Below are 25925 nucleotides of genomic sequence, written 5' to 3'. Positions count from 1 at the left end.
TGAAAATTTTTAATGAGATCCATTAATATACTATCTACAAGAAATTTACTTTACATCAAAAGACACACATGGGTTAAAAGTGAAAGAATGAAAAAAAATAATTCATGCAATGAAGAACCGAAAGAAAACAAGGGTGGCCATACTTAGACAAAATAAGACTTTAAGACAAAAACTGTCACAAGAGACAAAGGAGGACATTATATAATAATAAAAGGGCCAGTCAAATATCTGAAAAGACATAACAATTCTAAATAAAGATGCACCTAATAATAGATGTCTCAGATATACGAAGTCAACACTGACAGAACTGAAAGAAGAAACAAACACCACCGCAGTAATAGTAGGGATTTCAATTTTCCACTTTCAGTTATGGATAGATCAGACAGAAGATCAATAAGGAAACACTGGACTCAAACAACACTATCATCAAATGGACCCAACAGACATAAAGAGCACTGATCTCAACAGCAGCAGAATACACATTCTTCTCAGGAGCAATGGAACATTCTCCAAGACAGACGACATGTTAGGCCCCATAATGTCTCAACAATTTTTTTTTTTTTTGAGACGGAGTCTGGCTCTGTCGCCCAGGCTGGAGTGCAGTGGTGTGATCTCAGCTCACTGCAAGCTCCGCCTCCTGGGTTCACGGCATTCTCCTGCCTCAGCCTCCCAAGTAGCTGGGACTACAGGTGCCCGCCACCTCGCCCGGCTAGTTTTTTGTATTTTTTAGTAGAGACGGGGTTTCACCGTGTTAGCCAGGATGGTCTCGATCTCCTGACCTCGTGATCCGCCCGTCTCAGCCTCCCAAAGTGCTGGGATTACAGGCTTGAGCCACCGCGCCCGGCCACCAATTTGTTTTTTTTTTTTAAGACAGGTTTTCACTCTGGCACCCAGGCTGGAGAGCAGTGGCACAAAGCTCACTGTAGTCTCGATCTCCTGGGCTCAATTGATCCTCCCACCTCAGACTCCCAAGTAGGTGGAACTACAGGTATGCACCACAATGCCCAGTGATTTTTTTGTATTTTTAGTAGAGACAGGATTTCGTCATGTTGCCCAGACTGGTCTTGAACTCTTGAACTCCTGAACTCAAGTGACCTGCCCACCTCAGCCTCCCAAAGTGTTGGGATTACAGGTGTGAGCCAGTGCCGCCCGCCAACAGATTTAAGAAGACTAAAACTATGCAATGTATCTTCTCTGACTACAACAAAATGAAACTAGAAGTCAATAGCAGAAAACTAAACTCGGAAAATACACAAATGTGTGGAAATTAAACAACTCATCCCTAAACAACCAACGGGTCAAAGAAGAAATCACAAGGGAATTGAGAAAAAAATCCAGAAACAAATGAAAACAACAACAACAACAAAATACTAAAACGTATGATATGTAGCAAAAGTCATACAAAGAGGGAAGTTTATACCAGTAAACATTTACATTAAAAAAAAAAAAAAGAAGATCTCAAAAATCAGCAACCTAACTTTATACCTCAAGGAAACTGAAAAAAAAGAAAACAAACTAAACCCAAAATTAGCAGAAGGAAGAAAAAAAAATAAAGATTAGATCAGATAAATAGAAAAAAAACAAAGAAACCTAGAGTTGGTTTTTGAAAAGATCAATAAAATGAATAAACCCTTAGCTAGATTAGCTAAGAAAAAAAGAAAGAAGATTCAAATAACTAAAAGTAGAAATGAAAGAGGGAACATAACAACTGATATCACAGAAATAGAAGAATTACAAGTGACTACTAGGAACAATTATGTGCAAACAAATTGGATAATCTACAAGAAATGGATAAACCTCTAAAAACATACAACTTTCCACGGTGAATTATGGAGAAATAAAAACTTTGAACACACTTATAAGAACTAAGGGGATTAAAGCAGTAATCAGAAACCTCTCAGCAAAGAAAAGCCCAGGACCAGAGGACTTCACTGGAGAATTCCACTTAATACTTAAAGGAGAATGAACATCAGTCCCCCTCAAACAGCTCTCTTCCAAAGAACTGAAACAGAGGAAACACTTTTCAAACACGTTCTATGAGGCCAGCATTTCTCTGACACCAAAATCAAAGACACAAGAAAACGACAGACCAATATCCCTGATGCAAAAATCCTCAGCAGAACACTAGCAAATGGAATTCAACTGCACATTAAAAGAATTCGGTATACCATAACCAAGTGGGATTTATACCTGCAATACAGGGATCGTTCAACACACAAAAATCAATTAGTGTAATATATACTACATTAAGAAAATGGAGAAAAAAACACATGATCATCTCAATTGATATGGAAAAGCAGGTGACAAAATTCAAGACACTTTCTTGATTAAAAAAAATGACAAACTAGAAATAGAAAAAAAAACTTCTTCAACAAAATAAAGGTAATATATGAAAAACCCATCGGTAATATCACACTTGGCAGCAAACAACTGAAAGCTTTCCCTCTAAGATTAGAAGCAAGGCAGGGAGTCCCACTTTCACCACTACTAGTCAACATAGTGCTGGAAATCCTAACCAGAGCTATTAAACAAGCAAAAAAGTAAAAGGCACCCAAACTGGAAAAGAAGAAGTAAAATTATCATTATTTGCAGATGAAATGATCTTATATGTAGAAAAAACTGAAGAATCCACCAAAAACTACAAATAATAAATGATTTCAGCAAAGTTTCAGGATCCAAAGTCAACACACAAAAATAGTTGTATTTTTGTATACTAACAATGACCAGTCCAAAAAAAAAAAAAAAAAATCAAGAAAACAACCCTATTTACCATAGTATTAAAAAAGATCAAATACTTAGGAATACACATAACTGGGGAGGTGGAAAATTTTTCTACAAAACATTTCTAAAAGAAATCAAAGAAGATACAAATAAATGGAAAGACATCCTGTGCTCATGTATTGGGAGACTTAATAATATTAAAATGTCCACACTAGCTAAAGCAATCCATAGATTCAATACAATCCCTACCAAAATCCCCAAGGCATTTTTTACAGAAATAGAAAAAAAATTATCCTAAAATTTACATGGAATCTCAAGGAGTCTCAAGTGACCCTAAACAGTCAAAATAGTCTTGAAAAAAAGAGAACACAGTTGGAGGTCTCACACTTCCTAATTTTAAAACATGCTACATGTCAGGCGCAGCAGCTCATGTCTACAATCCCACGACATATTGTGTTCTTGGTAAAAGCTGAACTGTTGTGCTGCTAAAAAAATTGGACTGTTAGAATTAAATGTCAATTTTATTATCTTCAAAATAGTGGTAACAGTATTGTGGCCTACAAGAAAAAATTATTTCATTGTAAGCCCACTAAAGAAAAATTGTAAGAAAATTCATCTTTAAAATCTGCCACATAATGACATCTTAGTTCTTCTAGACAGCGAAGAGAGGGAAGAGGGGAGAGAAGATGGGGGAATGGGAGGAAAACAGGAAAAAGGTAAAGCGTCCCTACTCAGTGGAGAAACGTCAGAGCCCACATGCTTGGTTACCATGGAGACCCCTCTGCGCTGAGATAGTTATGATTTGTCAGATCTCAGAGGGTTTGCACTTTCAAAACTTCCTGTTTTAATGAAAACATACCCTTGATAACACTTTTTCTTTACAAGTGTGAAAAACATTAAAGGAAAAACCCCACTTACCTGAATGTAATATATGCCCTTTTCTTGAGCATACATCATTAGAAAACAGTAATCTAGGTTTTGCTTTGTTCTCCATCTGGAATAAACATTTGCAAAAAGTAAGTTAGGAATCAGACTCAAACTTAGTAAAATAAGATTAAATGTATAAACCTCAAGTGTCTATATGTCATCTATGTATATGTACACACACACACACACACACACACACGCACTCAGGACAAGGAGTCAAAGAAAATTCACTTTCCTCTAATGAAGCCTTTATCAAAATGTATTCCCAAGAACACTAATCCTCAAGCTGTCCTGAGGAAAAAAGGAGTCTAATTATCAAGTAAGTCTGTATACATATTCCCCTTCTAGAAACATATTAGTTCATCAGAGGCACGAAAATATCCAGCAGTAAAGACATTTACTGGAAAAAAATTTCTTAATACATATTTTTTCCAAACTTCCTTGACCACAGACCCTTTTTTCAGTAATATCTTAATGTTTCATCAAACAAGTGCTTCAAAAATTGCACTTTTAGGATCCCTGCTCTAGTGCCTAGGACTGTTTGCACACAGATAAAAGTTCATAAATAAGTACTGAATGCTTAAAAAATTCATATTTAAATTTACAGTATTAAACCCTGTCACTGAATTCCTGGTGGCCTACAGAAACACTCTGATGAAAGTTAAATAAGAGAAGTGGATCTAAAAGCTAGTTTAAGAAAACACAGTAAAATAAAAGCTGATGTGAAGTTTTTACATATGCTAAGAAAACTCCACATTATTTCACAAGTGTCCTGGACTTAACGAGACTGACCTAGAATATTTTACCAAATTCAATTCTAAAATGTCTTCAGCTTCGATAAATAAAAACCACATGTATTAGATGTTTACGCGCACAAGTGCGGAAGGTTTTAAAGAGTAAGCTCACCTTACTCTTTCTTTGGAGTCTCCAAATGTCTCCTTTAGGTTTGTCAAGTCTGGATAGTAGCTTTCAGGGGGTGATATGACTTCCACCAAGCCAGAACTGATTTCTTTAGAAAATCTATTATGAGAAAGGTTAGCTGGGTTACTTAAGTTCTGTAGGATTTTATTTATCTCAAAGCTCAATACACTGTGTTTAACATAAAACACATCAGTAATCATTTGTAGCAACGTATAATGTTATGGCCACAAGGTGTTCAACGGAGCATCGCATCATTGATTTCCTTTACAGAAAATACAGTTTTTTCTAATAGCGAAAGTTTTTTTTTTTAAAGTAATGCTTTAAAAACTGTAAAACACTGCTCTTATTAAAGTAGCATAGAAATCCTAAGCCAACTGCAGGCATTAACATTCCTAAAATGCATCTGAATTAAAAAAACAAATCAAGGTCTCACAGAAAATAGAAAATTGAAGAAAAACAAGTAAGTGTGTATCTTTAAATACATATATTTATGCAAAAACCAAAGTTCTGACATCTTCGAGAAGCTTTGCTTGTGGGTTAGAGACCACATGTCATTCTCAACCAGCGTTTCTCAACTGGGGGTGACTCTGTGCCTCTGGGAGGACATTTAGCAATGTCTGAAGACATTCTGGTTGCCACAGCTGTGATCAGCACTACTGACGCCTGGTGGGTGGACATTAGGGATCCTGTCCCACATTCTACAATGCACAGGGCAGCCCCCACAACAAAAAATCATCTGGCCCAAAATGTTCACTGGGCTGAGGTTCAGAACCCTTTCTAAAGTTTTTTAATTAGTCTGTACTGACCGAATGGTAATTTATTTTGCATTTGCATTCTCCCTTGATTCATTTTTGCAAATCTCCACAAAATGCTAGTGCGACTGCCTGCCTTTGCACAAATGTTCTTAGTGTTTAACTGTGCTTTTTGTCTGAGCTTGGTTTTCTACATACTGAGGAAGATGTAAATCAATAGAATCCTTGCATAAGCCCACAGACTTGCCCCTGAGGTCAGTGGGAAAGGGGGCCAATCATCACTGCTCTGTTCCTTTACTTAAGAAGTCTACGCCAAATTGTGTTTCTATGAGGACTTCCAAGAAACTCAGCACTTCAGGAAAATCAAACAAATAGCAATTTAATCCTGAACTATGCATAATTTTTAAAAATATTCAATTTTAACATTTTGATGGACAAGGAGTCACATTATATTAAATGTAGGGTTAGCAAATGATTGTTGCTTCTTTTTGGTCTTTTCTTTTTAAGTAGAAGGTATGTCTTTTAGGGTCAAAAAACAGATACAATTTAATGAAGAAATTCATAGCAAGATTAATTTTATTACATTATTAAAACTATTAAGGCAATATTATAAAAAATAATATCTGAAACTTACTAAGCTTCCCCTCTGTTACCTACCATGTGCCTTGCTCATAGTGAACTGCTACTCAATCTTTGCAGAAGAGAACAGATTAAGACATAGTTTAAAATTGAGGTCTGAAATTACTACATAAATATCTACCCTGAGAGCAGAAAAATCTTGCCTGGTAGATACAGTGTGAAAGATTTAATCTCATATGACTCTCTGTGTATTCATTGTCTTCAAGATTAAAGACTGTTATTTAATAGTGTTACATACATAGGTCATTCAAGTCTTTTCTATAATGAAATTCTATAATGAAATATAGTGAATATATAATGAAATCTATTCTATAATGAAATACACCAATTTATCCCATCACATAACTGGATATACATGCACCTACTTTATGACAATATAAAATACCAATCAGAGGTGATCTAGTAAACAATGAACTCCACAGAGAAATGAACTATCAGGGAAGGCATTTTCTTTTAGCAAGAAATCCAAGAGATAACAGTAACCAAAATATTCTTATGTTTATAATTAAGAAGAACTTACTCTTTCTCCAGGTTGGCTACAACACCATGTACATAATCAATATCTGTCTGGGAAAGAAAAAAAATGTATCTACATTCAAGTTTTTATGTTTTTATTTAACTGTTTATACTGAACTCAAAATTAAATGAATGATAAAAACATTCATTAAAAACATATATTAAATTTTTAGACAATTGATTATATTTGCATTTCTGCATTGTTCTATTGTATTATGGAATGTCATTGAGCACTTGCTGATAAAATAAGCAGATATTGACGTTTTTATTATTTTTTATTGTCTGTGTTGCATTCACTACGAAAACTGAGTACAAAAACTATTTCTACTTCTATCAAAACATCCAAACTATAGTGAACAGTATTAGCGACAGATGCTGCATGATATGAAGAAAGATTTTTCTAACTTGGAATCATAAACCCTAGATTCAAGATTTGCCTCTGTAGCTACTTAACTGTGTGCTCTAAAGTAAGTCATTTCTCTGAGTTTCAATTTCCTATTCTATTAAAAAAAAGGAAATACCTTAGAGATTATGAGATTAAATGATAAAACTATGTAATAAAAAAGCTGCTGTTATTACATTATATTAATATTATTACACTGACACTGAAAACTGAATCAAGAGCACTTCAGTTAGAAATAAACATTTATCAGATCTGTGTATTTTTAAATTATGAACAAGTCAAAATTCTAATACTTCTTATTAATTTTACTTTCTTTTATTTATTCTTTTAATGAATCACATATTCACATTTCACAAACATTTATCGAATGCCTACTCTAGGCCAGGCTGGAACCACTGCAGTGAATAAGTCTATGCATGGCAGGTATGTTTTAAACAGACATTTTCAACCAAGTTCAGACCTAACCCAGCCTGGAGGGTAGAAGCATCAGAAGAGGCTGCCTGGAAGAGGTGACATTCAACAGCAAGAATTGGCTTGTTCCAGGGCTCTGGCTCCCAGGGGTCTAACAGAGATAAACACCATTAGCTCTTCTCTTCTAAGAGGTAAACTGAGTCTGTCTCTGATGCTACGTCAAAGACCATGGAATTGGGCCACAGTGAAAATTCCAGCTTTGCCTCTTACCAGCTGGACAGCCTTGGGAGAGCTGCTAGGCCTCTCTGGGCCTCAGTTCCCTGGTAAATTCGAGAAGACAGGAGAAACCGCTTTCTAGGATAGCTGTATCAGATGCTAGTCCACCTAAGACCAAAACTTCCCCAAAACTTACTAACAAAGATCTGAAACCACAGAAAAGTGCTATGTCAGACCTTGAAGCTGATGATGCTAAGGACAGTGTACCACTGTCTTCAAGCCCTCCTGCTACACATTTCCCATATGAAACTGAAATTACAAACACAGTTCCTAAAAAGAATGTGACAGTGAAGAAGACAGCAGCAAAAAGCCAGTCTTCCACCTCCACTACTGGTGCCAAAAAAAGGGCTGCCCCTAAAGGAACTAAAAGGGAACCAGCCTTGAATTCTGATATCTCTCAAAAGCCTGATCCTGCCAAAACCAAGATTCGCCGCAAAAGGAAGCCATCCACTTCTGATGATCCTGACTCTAATTTTGAGAAAACTGTTTCGAAAGCAAGAAATCCAGCGGGGAGAGTGATGAATTCCATATGGACTTTGACTCAGCTGTGGCTTCTCGGGCAAAATCTGTGCGGGCAAAGAAACCTGTAAAGTACCTGGAAGAGTCAGATGAAGATGATCTGTTTTAAAATGTGAGGTGATTATTTTAAGTAATTATCTTACTGAGCCCAAGATGGGTTTTAAAGTTACCTGAAGCTCTTAACTTCCTCCCCTCTGAATTTAGTTTGGGGAAGGTGTTTTTAGTACAAGACCATCAAAGTGAAGTAAAGCCCAAGTGTTCTTTAGCTTTTTATAATACTGTCTAAAGAGTGACCATCTCACGGGCATTGTTTTCTTCTCTGCTTTGTCGGTGTTTTGAGTCTGCTTTCTTTGGTCTTTAAAACCTGATTTTAAGTTATTCGGAACTGTAGAAATAGTTATCTGGTCACTTCAGCATAAAGCAGTGTGTTTATTAACCATCCACTGTGCTAAAACTAGAGCAGTTTGATTTAAAAGTGTCCCTCTTCCTCCTTTCCTACTTTCAGTAAATATGAGATAGAGCATAATTCTGTTTTATCTTAGTTTTATACATAATTTAACATCAGACAGAACTTTATGGTTCTAGTGTAGATACTCTACACTCAGCCTCTTACGTGCTAAGTTTTTCTTTAAGCAATCAGAAATTGCTCACGTTCTTCATCTTCTCAAATCATCAGAGGCTGAAGGAAAACGGTTTGGCTGTGTCTGTAACTTGACACAGTCAATAGAATGAAGAAAATTAGACTAGTTAGGTGATTATTTCAGCTCTTGACTGTCCCCTCTGGCTGCCTCTCAGTCTGAATCTCCCAAAGAGAGAAACCAATTTTAAGGGGCGCTGGATTGCAGAAGACTTGAGGACAACATTTGCTCCAAGATCTTGAATGTTATACTGATAACCATGCTCAGCAATGAGCTATTAGATTTATTTTGGGAAATCTCCATAATTTCAATTTGTAAACTTTGCTAAGACCTGTCTACATTGTTACATGTGTGTGACTTGAGTGATGTTATCAGTGTTTTTGTAAATATTTACTATGTTTTTCTATTAGCTAAATTCCAACAATTTTGTACTTTCTAATAAAATGTTCTAAACATTGCAAAAAAAAAAAAAAAAAGACTGATTAACAGGGTGGAGTACAGGTGATGGGCAAATGTAAATAATTATAAGCATTATTTCTCCAGTGTGTGTGTCCAGACACCATCCTCCTCCTAACTCCAGATCCTTGCCCCTTCAAGGACCCCAGGAAGCCCAAGGGACAACCAGGCCAGGGACATGGCAGGCTGGGTTGCAGGGCCATGGCCATATTTTTGAGCCAGCCAGAGCCCTACTGATCTCGTTTGGCTGTGCCCCCACCCAAGTCTCATCTTGAATTGTAGCTCCCATAATTCCCATGTGTTGTGGGCGGGACCCTGTGGAGACAGCTGAATCATGGGGGCGGCTTCCCCCACACTGTTCTTGTGATAGTGAGTAAGTCTTACAAGATCTGATGGTTTTTGTAAGAGGTTTCCCCTTTCACTTGATTCTCATTTTCTCTCTTGTCTGTTGCCATGGAAGACATGCCTTTCGCCGTCTGCCATGATTGTGAGGCCTTCCCAGCCATGCGGAACTGTGAGTCCATTTTTCTTTATCAATTACCCAGTCTTGGGTATGTCTTTATCAGCAGCGTGAAAATGGACTAATACACCTACCTATCCATTTTAAATACAGCAATAACTCATAAAAATGCTCAATTGTTAAAACACTCAATGATATATAAAATATCATCTATCTTATAAAGACTGTCAAAATACTTAATACTTGAGAAAAACAAACAAAAAAGGTATAGCTTAATCCTGGAAATTATAAAACCATCAAATTAGAAAAAGTTTTTATAACAGGTTTTCTGGAAAAAGTATTTTAATTTCTGTAATTGAAAGTATTTCTAATTTTTGTTGTTCAGTCTAACAACTCATGAGTAAGATAGTTTCATGAGACCACATCCTTCAAACTCTTAACAAACTATGGAGACACAATTTGAATATAGCTCAAAGCTCTTTGTACTTCCTCTATAGAAGTCCAAACATTAGTGATTTCTTTTTAAATAAATCATTCACAAATTTGACCAATGAGTATTTAACCACTCATTAATCTATAATTTTGAAGAATATGAACAAGCATGGTTTTTACGAACTTCACTGTGTTTAACAACCTGAAATTCAATTCGATAAGCATTTAGTGAAGGACAATAATTTGTCCACCTAAGGAAACAGGAATACAAAGGTGAATAACACCAGTTCCAGGTCTCTGGCAGGCTGTCCAAGAGGGGAACTAAGAAGAATAAACTTATGTGAACTTAGATTTGTTATGTAATGTGTAATAAAATTTACAAAACAAAGTAATCCATGTGTACTACTACACAAAATCCTATGTTGCCTTCTAGTTAATGTATGTAGTAAAAGATTCACTTAAACAACTGTAATTTGTGTCACTTTACACAAATTACAAATTTAACAAAAGCAGTTCTAGGAGGGAAGAACAAAAAATAACAATCCTTCTCAAACTATTTCAAAAATGTGGAAGAGGAGGGAATACTTCCAAACTCTTCTTAATGAGGCCAGTGCCACTCTGACACCAAAGCCATATGAGGACATTATAAGAAAATTATAGGCCAATATTTGTGGTGAACATACACGCAAAAATCCTCAACAAAATACTAGCATTCAGCTACACATTAAAAGGATCATTCACCATGATCAAGTGGGACTTATCCCTGGGATCCAAGAATGGTCCAACATATACAAATCAATGAATATGATAACTCACATTAACAAAATAAAGGACAGAAACCATACGATCATCTCATTAGATGCAGAAAATACACTGGACAAAATTCAACATGCTTTCATTATGAAAAAGTTCTCACCAACCTAGGTACAGAAGGAATGCACTTCAACACAAGAAAGCCATATATATGAAAGACCAACAACTAATGTTACACTGCGTGGTAAAAAAATTAAAGCTTTTCCTTGAATATCTGGAACAAGACAGGGAAGCACACTCTCAACACTTCTATTCAACATAATACTAGAGGTCCCTGACACACTAATTAGCCAGGAGAAAGAAATAAAAGGCATCTAAATAGAAAAAGAAGAAGTGAAATTGTCACTGTTTGCTGATGACATGATCAACTCACACTTACAGAAAACCGTAACGTTTCCACTAAAAAACTGTTAGAAGTAATAAATACAGCAAAGTTGTGGATACAAAATCAATATACAAACATCGGTAACATTTCCATATACTAACAATGAACTATCTGAAAAAGAAATCAAGAGAATAATCCCATTTAGTATAGCTACCAAAAAAAAAAACTTAGGAAAAAATTTAACCAAGGAAGTGAAAGAAGTAGACACCAAAAATTATAAAATGTTGATGAAATAATTTGAAGAACACACAGATAAATAGAAAGATATCTTGTGTTCATGGATTGGAAGAATTAATATCATTTAAATGTCCATATTACCCAAAGTGATCTACAGATTCAATGTAATCCCTATCAAAAAATCTAATGACATTTTTCTCAGAAATGGGAAAAAATCCTAAAATTCATATATAACCACATACACACACACACACACACACACACACAAAACGAATAGCCAAGTTAATCATGAGGAAAAACAATAAAGCTGATGGCAACACACCTTATTATTTCAAACTATACTATGAAGCTACAGTAATGTAAACAGTATGGTATTGATTTTTTTAAAAACAGACACACTGGCCAATGGAATAGAATATAGAGCCTAGAAATGAACCCATGTATGTATGGTCAGTTGATTTTTGGCAAAGGTGCCAAGAACACGCAATGAAAAAAGTTTCTTTAGTAAATGGTGCTGAGAAAACTGGATATCCACATACAAATGAATGAAAGTGGACCTTCAACTCACACCAAATATACAAATCAACTCAAAATGGAATGAAAACAAAAGAAGACTCTCAAACTACCAGAAGAAAACATAGGAGAAAAACTACACAACACTGGCCTGGGCAATGGTTTTTTGGATATGACCCCAAAAGCTCAGGCAACAAGAACAAAAATAGACAAATAGGATCACATCTAACTAACACTCTTCTACATGGCAAAGCAGATAATTAACAGCATGCCTGATAACCTGTGGGTTAGGAGAAAATATCTGCATGCTGCACATCTGATAAGAAGTTAATATCCAAAGTATGTAAGGAACTCAAACAGCTCAAGAGTAAGAAAAAACACTGGAAAAATAGGCAAGGGATCTGAATAGACATTTCCCAAAAGAAGACATACAAATGGCCAACAGCTATATGAAAAATGCTCAACACTGCTAATCATTAAGGAAATGCAAATTAAAACCACAATCAGATATCATCACATCTGTCAGGATGGCTAACTGTCAAAAAGACAAGAGATAACAAGTATTAGGAAGAATGTGGAGAAAAGAAATGGATGGCTATATACACTGTATCCATGTGGGATACACACATGGATCTACCATATCCATATTATCAAGCTCTGAGTATAGATTGGTATATAAAGAAGATTTCTGCTTGCAGAACTTAAAACTGGTGAGAGAAGCAGTTCATAAGCAAACAAAAATATGTACACATATGGATGTATATATATAACTGAATATTGTGTTACAAAAATAGAATGCAATAATAGAGGAAACACAGAGATGACCTATTTCAACATTACATTCAGAGAAAATCTGTCTGAAGATTTAACATTTAAGCCTAAATTTGATATATATTTCTATTCAAATGTACAAAACTAAACAGAAAACATTAAAAGGGCTATTTTAAGTTTATTAATTGGAGCTTTGTCCTTAATAGTATGTTGATGCTACAGCAGTGGTTCTCACTTGTTATAAGAAACCATTTAGTTCAAAAGATGTTCATCATCTACCCATCTCTGATCACCTCCATGAACAGTCTCTCAGTCCAGGCCTCACCTCGATTATGGCAACAGCTTTCTAACTAGTCTCCTTTCTTTTGCCCTTACCAAAGCACAGTAGGATCCTTTTTAAAAAGGTTAACTCATATTATTCTTGCCAAAAATGCATAGCCAAAATAGAATCATGAGAAAATAGCAGGTAAATCCAAACTGAGACATTTTACAAAATAACTGACCAGTACCCAACAAATTTGTCCAAGTTCCTGAAAGACGCAAACATACTGAGGAGCTGTCGTGGACAGCAGGAAGCTAAGGCATGAGAACCACTAACTGCAGTGTGGTGTTCCGCAGTGCATGCTGGAACAGAAAGGCAAACCCAGGCGGAAAAACGTGAAACTCAGGGAAAGTCTATAGTTCGGTTGAGTATTATACCAGTGTTAATTTCCTGGTTTTGATAACTATGATAAGGCTATGTAAGTTGTTAACATCAGAGCAAGCTGAGTGAAGGAGATACCCTCTATAATTTTTGCAACTTTCTATAAATCTAAAATTATTTCAGAATAAAAAGTCGTTTTAAATACTTTTTTTCTTTTTAAAAAAAGGGTTAGTAAAGTGTCTTTTCTATTAAAAACTCACAAATGACTTTCCATCTAAATTAGGGTCAGGATTGGCAAAACAGATCCGCTGCCTGTTATTCTAAAGTAAAACGTTATTGAAACTCAACCCCACTCGTTCATGTATTGTGTATGGCTGTTTTTAAACTAAAATGGCAAAGCTGAATAGTTCCAACAGAGACTGTATGACTCCCAAAGCCTAAAATATTTATTATCGGTCCTTTAAAAAAAGTTTGCCAGCCCTAATGACTTAGAGTAAAAGCCAAGTTCTTGCAATGGCCTATAGCATCCTATGTGATCTGGCCCACTCCACCCTTCTCTGACTGCCTCCTGCTACTGAGCCCCCCACCTTCTCTATTCAAGCCATATAGGCTTGCTGTCTGGCAAAAGGTGCCAAGCAATGCTCTTGCCACAGGGCCTTTGCACATACAGTTCCTCTGCTTGGATTGTCCAACACTTACATCCCTCAGGCTTTTGCCCAAATGTCCTGTCCACCCTCCCTGGGCAACCCAAAGCCTCTTTTCTTATGTACTGATTTATCCTCCACAGCACTCATTATCATCTAACATTCACCTAACATATTACATATTTCAGGGTTTTCTTTCTTGTCCTTCTCGATAAGTTTCAGTGGGCAGAGGCTTGTAAAAATATTTATTGAATTACAAGCAAATTATTTGCTTGTAAATATTTATTGAATTACAAGCAAACTTTACGGAATATCGTTCATACACACATACACATACAATTTCTTTCCTATAGTAGTTTGTATGATTTTTCTATTTTAAGAAACATAGTCTTGCTCTGTCACCCAGGTTGGAGTGCAGTGGCATGAGTGATCATAGTTCACTGCAGCCTGGAATTCCTGGGCTCAAGTGATCCTCCCACCTCAGCCTCGCAAGTAGTTGGGACCACAGGTGTGCACCACCATGCCTGGCTATATTTTTATTTTTTGTACAGATGAGGTCTTGCTATGTTGCCCAGGCTGATCCCAAGCTCCTGGGCTTAAGCAATCCTCCCTTTCAAGTCTCCCAAAATACTGGGATTAGAGGCATGAGCCACCATGCCCAGCCAGTTTGTATGATTTAAACCAATGCATAAACATTTTTAAATCTAGCTGCTGAAAAATTACAGGCCAAAATACTACTGATACACCAATACAATAAATCTAGCATTTAAAATCAAGAATAGAAGCTAGACAGATTAAAACACTAGACAGATAATTAGCAAGTATATGGAAGACCTGAACACTATCAACCAACTTGATCTAATATGTATCTATAGAAAGACACTTCTAGCTACTCAGGAGGCTAGGGCAGGAAGATTGCTTGAGCTCAGGAGTTCAAGACCAGCCACTGCCACAAAGTGAGACAAAAATTAAAAACTAAAACTAAAACAATTAGCCATGGAAAGGCATGGTGGCTCATGCCTGTAATTTCAGTGCTTTGGGAGGTCAAGGTGGGAGAATCGCTTGAGCCCAGGAGCTCAAGGTTACAGTGAGCTATGATCACAACACTGTACTCTAGCCTGGGTGACAGAGCAAGATTCCATCTCTAAAATAATAAATAGATTAGATGGACAGATGGATTAGACAGACAAATGATAGATTAGATAGATGATTGTAGAAGGAAGGAAGGAAGGAAAAAGGAAAGGAAAGGAAAGGGAAGGGAAGGAAAGGGAGGGAAGGGAAGGAAAGGGAGGGAAGGGAAGGGAGGGAAGGGAAGGGAAGATAGGAGGGAGGAAGGGAGGGAAGGCACTTTACTGGATAACAGCAGAATTCATTCTTTTTAAGAACACATGAAACACTGTCCGGGACAGCCCATACACTAGGTCATAAACAAGTATTGATAAATTTTAAAGGACTGAAATCATGCAAAGTATGTATTCTCTGACTATGAAGTAGTTAAATTACAAATCAACAAAAGAAAAAAATTTTGGAAATCCTCAAATGGATAAAAAAAATTTAAACACTTTTCTCAACAACTCATGGGTCAAAGAAGAGATTATAAGAGGATCAGAAAGTATTTTGATCTGAATGAAAATGAAAACATGACATATCAAAATTTATGGGATGCAGCCAAAGTGGTGCTTAGAGGGAAAATTATAGCTTTAAAACTGGCTATATTAGAAAAGAAGAAAGCCTTCCAACCAATAATCTACCCAATCACCTTAGAAATCTAGAAAAAGAAGAGTAAGCCAAACTAAAAGCAGCAGAATAAAGCTATTAAGATTAGAGTGAAAAACTAATAAAACAGAACACAGAAAAACGACAGAGAAAGTCACAGGGAGTTTTTTTTACTTTACTTGCTACCTAAAAGGACTCAGAAGAGGAGGAAATGGAGAAGGGAAAGCAAAGAAAACAGGGGCTGGGGAATGGGCAGGGGAATGAAAACAGGAGACTATTTTAACCACCTTTGTAGAACTATTGGACACTTTAGCCATGCACATGTATAACTAATAATTTTTTTTTCAAAAAGCAGAAAAATAAAGCTAATGGCATTAAATATTAATATTCTAGTGTACTGCTAGACTTTAATATGGGGCCAAAATTTATTACCTAATGGGTTTTTAAAGATTTTTTTTTTTTTGAGATAAGGTCTCTGTCACCCAAACTGGATGCAGTAGCTTGATCACAGCTCACTGAAGCCTTGAACTCCTCAGCTGAAGTGATCCTACCTCAACCTCCTGAGTAGCTGGGACTACAGGTATGTACCACAATGCCTGGACAATTAAAAAACATTTTTTTTAGAGATAGAGTCTTGCTCTGTTGCGCAGGCTGGTCTACAACTCCTGGCCTCAAGTGATCCTCCTGCCTCAGCCTCCCACGTCATTGGGATTAGAGGCAGGAGTCACCATGTCTGGCCTTTAAAGAGTTTTAGTCTCTTCCAGTACCTTCCTCCTTTTGGTGTTTCAATGGACACTTGTTCAGTAAGTAGAAGAATACTTAAAATGAAATGTACCCTTCTTCCTTTAAAAAAAAAAAATGATTAACGGACAACTAAAAGAGTTTGTATTGTTTCTATGGCTGTTGTACTCTTCAGGTGCTTTGGGACAGAAAAAGAGTTCAAAAACATTCAGGTAACTAAACCTTGGTTGAAGGCAGACTAAGCTGTCTAACTAGAACAGACTCAGCTACTTACACAGAGTTTGGGTGGGAACACAGCACTGACAGTACTTCCCACTTTCCCTCCTGGAAATCATTTACAATTATCAATGAGAACCTGATGCAAAAACTGCAAACTTTATTTTAAGGTATTAATAGCCCAAATTCTTAAACTCCAAAGGGATCCAGTTTAGTCGTAATAACCAGAGGTAACATGAAGAGCTGCACAGGCTAGCAGTATTTGCAGGAAGTGGCCCAACTGCGTGGCAGAAGGAAAGGCAGAATCGTCTGGAACACTACTCTGTCACCTCATCCTCCTGTAAACCAGCAGCCTAGGGAAAACTTCATCTCCAGTGATGATCCTTAAAGATGAACCAGCACAGCAACTATCCAAAGTAATAAGACAAAAAGGGGGAATTCAGCAGAACAAAAACTATATGTATGTATGTGCGTATAAACATGTATAAACATGCACACGCACACACACACCAGCTGAAAAATTATGACCAAACATTTCACCATTAATTTAAAATAACAAAAAGCTCCCAATTAAAGCAGTTGCACCAGGCAGCAAAATGCATATTAATTCTGATATCTAAAAAATAAATAATGAAAATAAATCAAGTTAGCATTTGGGTGAACATGTTTGAAAAGTAAAAAATGGAACTAAAATAGAGGAAAAAATTAATAATGTTAAAAGCAGACATCAATGGATCAGAAAACAAACAAAAAAGGAAATAATAAATACACCCAAGAAGGTTTTTAGAACATCATGAATGAAAACAGATCCGTTAACTAGCCAGTCACAAATACACACGCATGCACAAAGCAATCAGGGGGAAGCATCGCAAAAAGAACAGGAGCCTGCATTTCCCACCTCTGCCTAAAGCAAAGTTTAAAAGTTGGATAAAATGGATAATTTTCCAGGAAAATATTTTATCAAAATCAGAAGGAAATCTAAATAGCTGTTTATGCTCTAACATGAACATTAACCTTATACCATCTGTACAGAATTAGGGCCATTACATGTCTCTGAATGGGTACAGCTATCAACAGTCATCACGGTAAACTGAGTGTCTAAAACACAGTACTGGAAGGAACACTGTTCAGTGTACACAACACATATGGAGATTTTAAAAACCATGTGATTATATTTTTATCAAAAAATGAATTAAAACACAAAAGAAATAATATTTCTTAGTATAAATGAAATGCACAACAGAAAATAAAAATAAAAACCAAAAATGCCACAGCAATTTAATAAATACTCTCTGGTTATTCAATTTCTATATTCCTGCTGTGCAAATTCCTTTTTTCTTTCCTTTTCTTTTTCTTTTTCTTTTTTTTTTGAGACAGAGTCTCACTCTGTCGCCCAGGCTGGAGTGCAGTGGTGCGATCTTGGCTCACTGCAACCTCTGCCTGCTGGCTTCAAGCGACTCTCCTGCCTTAGCCTCCCAAGTAGCTGGGACTACAGGCGTGTGCCACCATGCCCAGTTAATTTTTGTATTTTCAGTAGAGATGGGGTTTCACCAAGTTGGCCAGGATGGTCTCGATCTCTTGACCTTATGATCCGCCCATCTCAGCCTCCCAAAGTGTTGGGATTACAGGAGTGAGCCACTGCGCCTGGCCTCTACTGTGCAAATTTCTGACCCTAGGCAAACTAACTAGCCCTGTTAAACCAGCTTACATCAAAGAGTTTAAAGAAGGCATAATAAAGGTCTCGGGCACTCTTCCTGTGAAGCACAAACCAGAATGTGTACTATAGTAAAATAAGAACACTGGAGAGGGTGGAGCAAGATGGCCGAACAGGAACAGCTCCAGTCTCCAGCTCCCAGCGTGAGCGACACAGAAGATGGGTGATTTCTGTATTTTCAACTGAGGTAGCGGGTTCACCTCACTAGGGAGTGCCGGACAATTGGTGCTGGTCAGCTGCGGCAGCCCGACCAGCAAGAGCTGAAGCAGGGCAAGGCATCGCCTCACCTGGGAAGCACAAGTGGGAAGGGAATCCCTTTTCCTAGCCAGGGGAACTAGGACACATAACACCTGGAAAATCGGGTAAATCCCACCCCAATACTGCGCTTTACCAAGGGTCTTAGCAAACGGCACATCAGGAGATTATATCCCACACGTGGCCGGGAGGGTCCCACGCCCATGGAGCCTCCCTCATTGCTAGCACAGCAGTCTGCAGCAAGGCTGGCAGAGGGTCGCCCTCCATTGCTGAGGCTTAAGTAGGTAAACAAGGCTGCTGGGAAGCTCCAACTGGGTGGAGCCCACAGCAGCTCAAGGAGGCCTGCCTGTCTCTGTAGACTCCACCTCTGGGGACAGGGCACAGCTAAACAAAAAGCAGCAGAAACCTCTGCAGATGCAAACGACTCTGTCTGACAGCTTTGAAGAGAGCAGTGGATCTCCCAACACGGAGGCTGAGATCTGAGAACGGACAGACTGCCTGCTCAAGTGGGTCCTTGACCCCTGAGTAGCCTAACTGGGAGACATCCCACACTATGTGCAGGCCAACACCCCACACCTCACACAGCGGGGTACACCCCTGAGATGAAGCTTCCAAAGCAAGAATCAGACAGGTACACTCGCTGTTCAGCAATATTCTATCTTCTGCAGCCTCTGCTGCTGATACCCAGACAAACAGGGTCTGGAGTGGACCTCAAGCAATCTCCAACAGACCTACAGCTGAGGGTCCTGACTGTTAGAAGGAAAACTATCAAACAGGAAGGACACCTACACCAAAACCCCATCAGTACATCACCATCATCAAAGACCAGAGGCAGATAAAACCACAAAGATGGGGAAAAAGTAGGGCAGAAAAGCTGGAAATTCAAAAAATAAGAGCGCATCTCCCCCGGCAAAGGAGCGCAGCTCATCGCCAGCAACGGATCAAAGCTTGACGGAGAATGACTTTTACAAGTTGAGAGAAGAAGGTTTCAGTCCATCAAATTTCTCAGAGCTAAAGGAGGAATTACGTACCCAGCGCAAACTAAAAATCTTGAAAAAAGAATGGAAGAATGGATAAGTAGAATAATCAATGCAGAGAAGGCCATAAACGAACTGACAGAGATAAAAACCATGACACGAGAAATACGTGACAAATGCACAAGCTTCAGTAACCAACTCGATCAACTGGAAGAAAGAGTATCAGTGATTGAGGATGAAATGAATGAAATGAAGTGAGAAGAGAAGTCTAAAGAAACAAGAGGAAAAAGAAATGAATAAAGCCTTCAAGAAGTATGGGATTATGTGAAAAGACCAAATCTACATCTGATTGGGGTGCCTGAAAGTGAGAGGGAAAATGGAACCAAGTTGGAAAACACTCTTCGGGATATCATCCAAGAGAACTTCCACAACCTAGTAAGGCAGGCCAACATTCAAATTCAGGAAACACAGAGAATGCCACAAAGATACTCCTTGAGAAGAGCAACTCCAAGACACATAATTGTCAGATTCTCCAAAGTTGAAATGAAGGAAAACTGTTAAGGGCAGCCAGAGAGAAAGGTCGGGTTACCCACAAAGGGAAGCCCATTAGACTAACAGCACATCTCTCGACAGAAACTCTACAAGCCAGAAGAGAGTGGGGGCCAATATTCAACATTCTTAAAGAAAAGAATTTTAAACCCAGAATTTCATATCCAGCCAAACTAAGTTTCATAAGTGAAGGAGAAACAAAATCCTTTACAGACAAGCAAATGCTTAGAGATGTTGTCACCACCAGGCCTGCCCTACAAGAGACCCTGAAGGAAGCACTAAACATGGAAAGGAACAACTGGTACCAGCCATTGCAAAAACATGCCAAAATGTAAAGACCATCGAGGCTAGGAAGAAACTGCATCAACTAACGAGCAAAATAACCAGTTAATATCATAATGGCAGGATGAAGTTCACACATAACAATATTAACCTTAAATGTAAATGGACTAAATGCTCCAATTAAAAGACACAGACTGGCAAACTGGATAAAGAGTCAAGACCCATCTCACATGCAGAGACACACATAGGCTCAAAATAAATGCATGGAGGAAGATCTACCAAGCAAATGGAGAACAAAAAAAAAGCAGGGGTTGCAATCCTAGTCTCTGATAAAACAGACTTTAAACCATCAAAGATCAAAAGAGACAAAGAAGGCCATTACATAATGGTAAAGGGATCAATTCAAAAGGAACAGCTAACTATCCTCAATATATATACACCCAATACAGGAGCACCCAGATTCATAAAGCAAGTCCTTAGAGACTTACAAAGAGACTTAGACTCCCATACAATAATAATGGGAGACTTCAACACCCCACTGTCAACATTAGACAGATCAACGAGACAGAAAGTTAACAAGGATATCCAGGAATTGAACTAAACTGCCCCAAGTGGACCTAATAGACATCTACAGAACTCTCCACCCCAAATCAACAGAATATACATTCTTCTCAGCACCACATTGCACTTACTCCAAAATTGACCATATAATTGGAAGTAAAGCACTCCTCAGCAAATGTACAAGAACAGAAATTATAACAAACTGTCTCTCAGACCAAAGTGCTATCAAACTAGAACTCAGGACTAAGAAACTCAATCAAAACCACTCAACTACGTGGAAACTGAATAACCTGCTCCTGAATGACTACTGGGTACATAACGAAATGAAGGCAGAAATAAAGATGTTCTTTGAAACCAATGAGAACAAAGATACAACATACCAGAATCTCTGGGACACATTTAAAGCAGTGTGTAGAGGGAAATTTATAGCACTAAATGCCCACAAGAGAAAGCTGGAAAGATCTAAAATTGACACTCTAACATCACAATTAAAAGAACTAGAGAAGCAAGAGCAAACACATTCAAAAGCTAGCAGAAGGCAAGAAATAACTAAGATCAGAGCAGACCTGAAGGAGATAGAGACACAAAAAAACCTCCAAAAAATCAATGAATCCAGGAGCTGGTTTTTTGAAAAGATCAACAAAATGGATAGACTGCTAGCAAGACTAATAAAGAAGAAAAGAGAAAAGAATCAAAGAGACACAATAAAAAACAATAAAGGGAATATCACCACCGACCCCACAGAAATACAAACTACCATCAGAGAATACTATAAACACCTCCATGCAAATAAACTAGAAAATCTAGAAGAAATGGATAATTTCCTGGACACTTACACTCTCCCAAGACTAAACCAGGAAGAAGTTGAATCTGTGAATAGACCAATAGCAGGCTCTGAAATTGAGGTAATAATTAACAGCCTACCAACCAAAAAACGTCCAGAACCAGATGGATTCACAGCTGAATTCTACCAGAGGTACAAGGAGGAGCTGGTACCATTCCTCCTGAAACTATTCCAATCAATAGAAAAAGAGGGAATCCTCCCTAACTCATTTTATGAGGCCAACATCATCCTGATACCAAAGCCTGGCAGAGACACAACAAAAAAAGAGAATTTTTAGACCAATATCCCTGATGAACATCGATGCAAAAATCCTCAATAAAATACTGGCAAACCGGATCCAGCAGCACATCAAAAAGCGTATCCACCATGATCAAGTGGGCTTTATCCCTGGGATGCAAGGCTGGTTCAACATACGCAAATCAATAAACTTAATCCAGCATATAAACAGAACCAAAGACAAAAACCACATGATTATCTCAATAGATGCAGAAAAGGCCTTTGACAAAGCTCAACAGCCCTTCATGCTAAAAACTCTAAATAACTAGGTATTGATGGAACGTATCTCAAAATAATAAGAGCTATTTATGACAAACCCACAGTCAATATCATACTGAACGGGTAAAACTGGAAGCATTCCCTTTGAAAACTGGCACAAGACAGGGATGCCCTCTTTCACCACTCCTATTCAACATAGTGTTGGAAGTTCTGGCTAGGGCAATCAGGCAAGAGAAAGAAATAAAGGGTATTCAGTTAGGAAAAGAAGAAGTCACATTGTCCCTGTTTGCAGATGACATGATTGTATATTTAGAAAACCCCATCATCTCAGCCCAAAATCTCCTTAAGCTGATAAGCAACTTCAGCAAAGTCTCAGGATACAAAATTAGCACGCAAAAATCACAGGCATTCTTATACACCAGTAACAGACAAACAGAGAGCCAAATCATGAATGAACTTCCATTCACAATTGCTTCAAAGAGAATAAAATACCTAGGAATACAACTTACAAGGGATGTAAAGGACCTCTTCAAGGAGAATTACAAACCACTGCTCAGTGAAATAAAAGAGGACACAAACAAATGGAAGAACATACCATGCTCATGGATAGGAAGAATCAATATCGTGAAAATGGCCATACTGTCCAAGGTAATTTATAGATTCCATGCCATCCCCATCAAGCTAACGATGAGTTTCTTCACAGAATTGGAAAAAACTGCTTTAAGGTTCATATGGAACCAAAAAAGAGCCCGCATTGCCAAGACAATCCTAAGTCAAAAGAACAAAGCTGGAGGCATCACGCTACCTGACTTCAAACTATACTACAAGGCTACAGTAACCAAAACAGCATGGTACTGAGATATAGACCAGTGGAACAGAACAGAGTCCTCAGAAATAATACCACACATCTACAGCCATCTGATCTTTGACAAACCTGAGAAAAACAAGAAATGGGGAAAGGATTCCCTATTTAATAAATGGTGCTGGGAAAATTGGCTAGCCATAAGTAGAAAGCTGAAACTGGATCCTTTCCTTACGCCTTATACGAAAATTAATTCAAGATGGATTGGAGACTTAAATGTTAGACCTAATACCATAAAAACCCTAGAAGAAAACCTAGGTAATACCATTCAGGACATAGGCATGGGTAAGGACTTCATGTCTAAAACACCAAAAGCAACGGCAACAAAAGCCAAAATTGACAAATGGGATCTAATTAAACTAAAGAGCTTCTGCACAGCAAAAGAAACTACCATCAGAGTGAACAGGTAACCTACAGAATGGGAGAAAATTTTTTCAATCTACTCATCTGACAAAGGACTAATATCCAGAACCTACAAAGAACTCAAATAAATTTACAAGAAAAAAACAAACACCCCATCAAAAAGTGGGCAAAGGATATGAACAGACACTTCTCAAAAGAAGACAGGCATACAGCCAACAGACACACGAAAAAATGCTCATCATCACTGGCCATCAGAGAAATGCAAATCAAAACCACAATAAGATAGCATCTCACACCAGTTAGAATGGCAATCATTAAAAAGTCAGGAAATAACAGGTGCTGGAGATGTGGAGAAATAGGAACACTTTTACACTGTTGGTGGGATTGTAAACTAGTTCAACCATTATGGAAAACAATATGGCAATTCCTCAAGGATCTAGAACTAGAAGTACCATATGACCCAGCCATCCCATTACTGGGTATATACCGAAAGTATTTTAAATCATGCTGCTATAAAGACACATGCACACATATATTCATTGCGGCACTATTCACAATAGCAAAGACTTGGAATCAACCCAAGTGTCCATCAGTGACAGACTGGATTAAGAAAATGTGGCACATATACACCATGGAATACTACGCAGCCATAAAAAAGGATGAGTTTGTGTCCTTTGTAGGTACATGGATGAAGCTGGAAACCATCATTCTCAGCAAACTATCGCAAGAACAGAAAGCCAAACACCGCATGTTCTCACTCATAGGTGGGAACTGAACAATGAGCGCTTAGACTCGGGAAGGGGAACATCACACACCAGGGCCTATTATGGGGAGAGGGGAGGGGGAAGGATGGCACTGGGAGTTATACCTGATGTAAATGACAAGTTGATGGGTGCTGACGAGTTGATGGGTGCAGCACACCAACATGGCACAAGTATACATATGTAACAAACCTGCACGTTGTGCACATGTACCCTAGAACTTAAAGTATAATAATAATTAAAAAAAAAAAGAACACTGAATTAAAAAAAAAAACCCAACATTGTTTTCATACTGTATACTAAATACTCCATGAACCTGAAAATTCTAGAAACTCAAGTTTTCAAAGTTGAACAGTAGGTGCTCGTCCAACTTGATGAATTTGTTATTTCCTTATAGAATCTAAATTCAAATCCTATAGTTTTTATGTAAGGTATTTGGAATGCTGCTGGGCAAACTGCTGAAACAATGTGAATAAACAAGGTAATATAAAAAAATATCTTAGGCTGGGTGTGGTGGTGCACACCTGTAATCCCAGAACTTTGGGAGGCTGCAGTAGGAGAATCACTTGAGCTCAGGAGACAACCTGGGCAACATAGTGAAATCCCGTCTTTACAAACATACACACACACACACACACACACACACAAAAAATACAAAAAATTAGCTGGGCATGGTGGTGCACACCTGTAGTCCCAGCTACTCGGGAGGCTGATATAGGAGGATTGCTTGAGCCTGGGAGGTCGAGGCTGCAGTGAGCCAAAACTGCACCACTGCACTCCAGCCTGGGTGACAGAGTGAGATCCTGTCACAAAATATATACATATATATTCATTCAATACAAAGTCCTCTTCATGGTTACCACCAGCATCATTTGGTTGTTCTGGTTTAGGCAATATTCTGCCTGAAACCCACCTCAAAAACTCCTTCTGTCTCTTTCTAACCACTTCATTTAGCCATCACCTCCGCATACATATGATTTCCTGTTCCGTTTTGCAACAATTACAAAGAATTCAGGTGTTTTTCAACAAGAGACAACCTGTATCAGTTAGGAAACAGCCTAAATGTCTATCAATCGCACATTAAATAAATTGTGCTAAAACCACATAATGAAATATTTTATAGCCATAAAGAATGATGTTGTGATATTTATTCTTGTTAGCATGGAAAAATGTCCACTACATTAAAATATATATAGAATGATCCCATTCATATACAGCTGTACAAGCCACAGGAAAAAAACCCTTAACATATATTTTGAAATAGCTATATTTATATAGAGGAGTAACAGGTAATTTTTCATTATACATTTATGTAATTGTTTTGAACAGTATGCATTTGTTTACTTCTCTAATAAGGAAATCATCAAGACCATTTTCATTTAAAAAGACATGGGGAACTCTAAAAAGTTACGAATTAGTGGGCCAGAACTATACTATGTCCTAAATCCTTTCCCATTCTGAAACTCTACACAATAATTAAGAAAATATTTACTCTATGGTCTTCTTCCTCATGATTTAAAAAGAACTTTTTCAAGATTTATTCTTTCTCTAAATCTTTTGAGGATACTAAAA

The 25925-nt window shown here is 37.7% G+C and overlaps 1 protein-coding gene across 5 annotated transcripts in view; it reads right to left on the bottom strand.

Annotated features, from left to right (window-relative positions):
- The window catches only part of MGAT4A (alpha-1,3-mannosyl-glycoprotein 4-beta-N-acetylglucosaminyltransferase A), a 130879-nt gene that overhangs the window by 34535 nt on the left and 70419 nt on the right, over nucleotides 1–25925 (bottom strand). For all 5 annotated transcript variants that reach the window (XR_004178370.1, XM_017947768.3, XM_021925092.2 and 2 more), the window contains 3 exons: nucleotides 6481–6527; nucleotides 4555–4668; nucleotides 3640–3715 (listed from right to left, as the gene is read on the bottom strand). Coding sequence is in view for 4 of the 5 variants with exons in the window: in XM_017947768.3 (XP_017803257.1) it covers nucleotides 3640–3715; nucleotides 4555–4668; nucleotides 6481–6527 (237 nt within the window). In the remaining variant the exon portion in view is untranslated. The remainder of the gene's footprint in view (nucleotides 1–3639; nucleotides 3716–4554; nucleotides 4669–6480; nucleotides 6528–25925) is intronic.

The sequence above is a fragment of the Papio anubis genome, chromosome 14 (assembly GCF_008728515.1).
Source record: "Papio anubis isolate 15944 chromosome 14, Panubis1.0, whole genome shotgun sequence".
NCBI lineage: Eukaryota > Metazoa > Chordata > Mammalia > Primates > Cercopithecidae > Papio > Papio anubis.
Note: the sequence above shows the minus strand (reverse complement) of the source record. Positions and strands in the feature narration are given on the sequence as shown.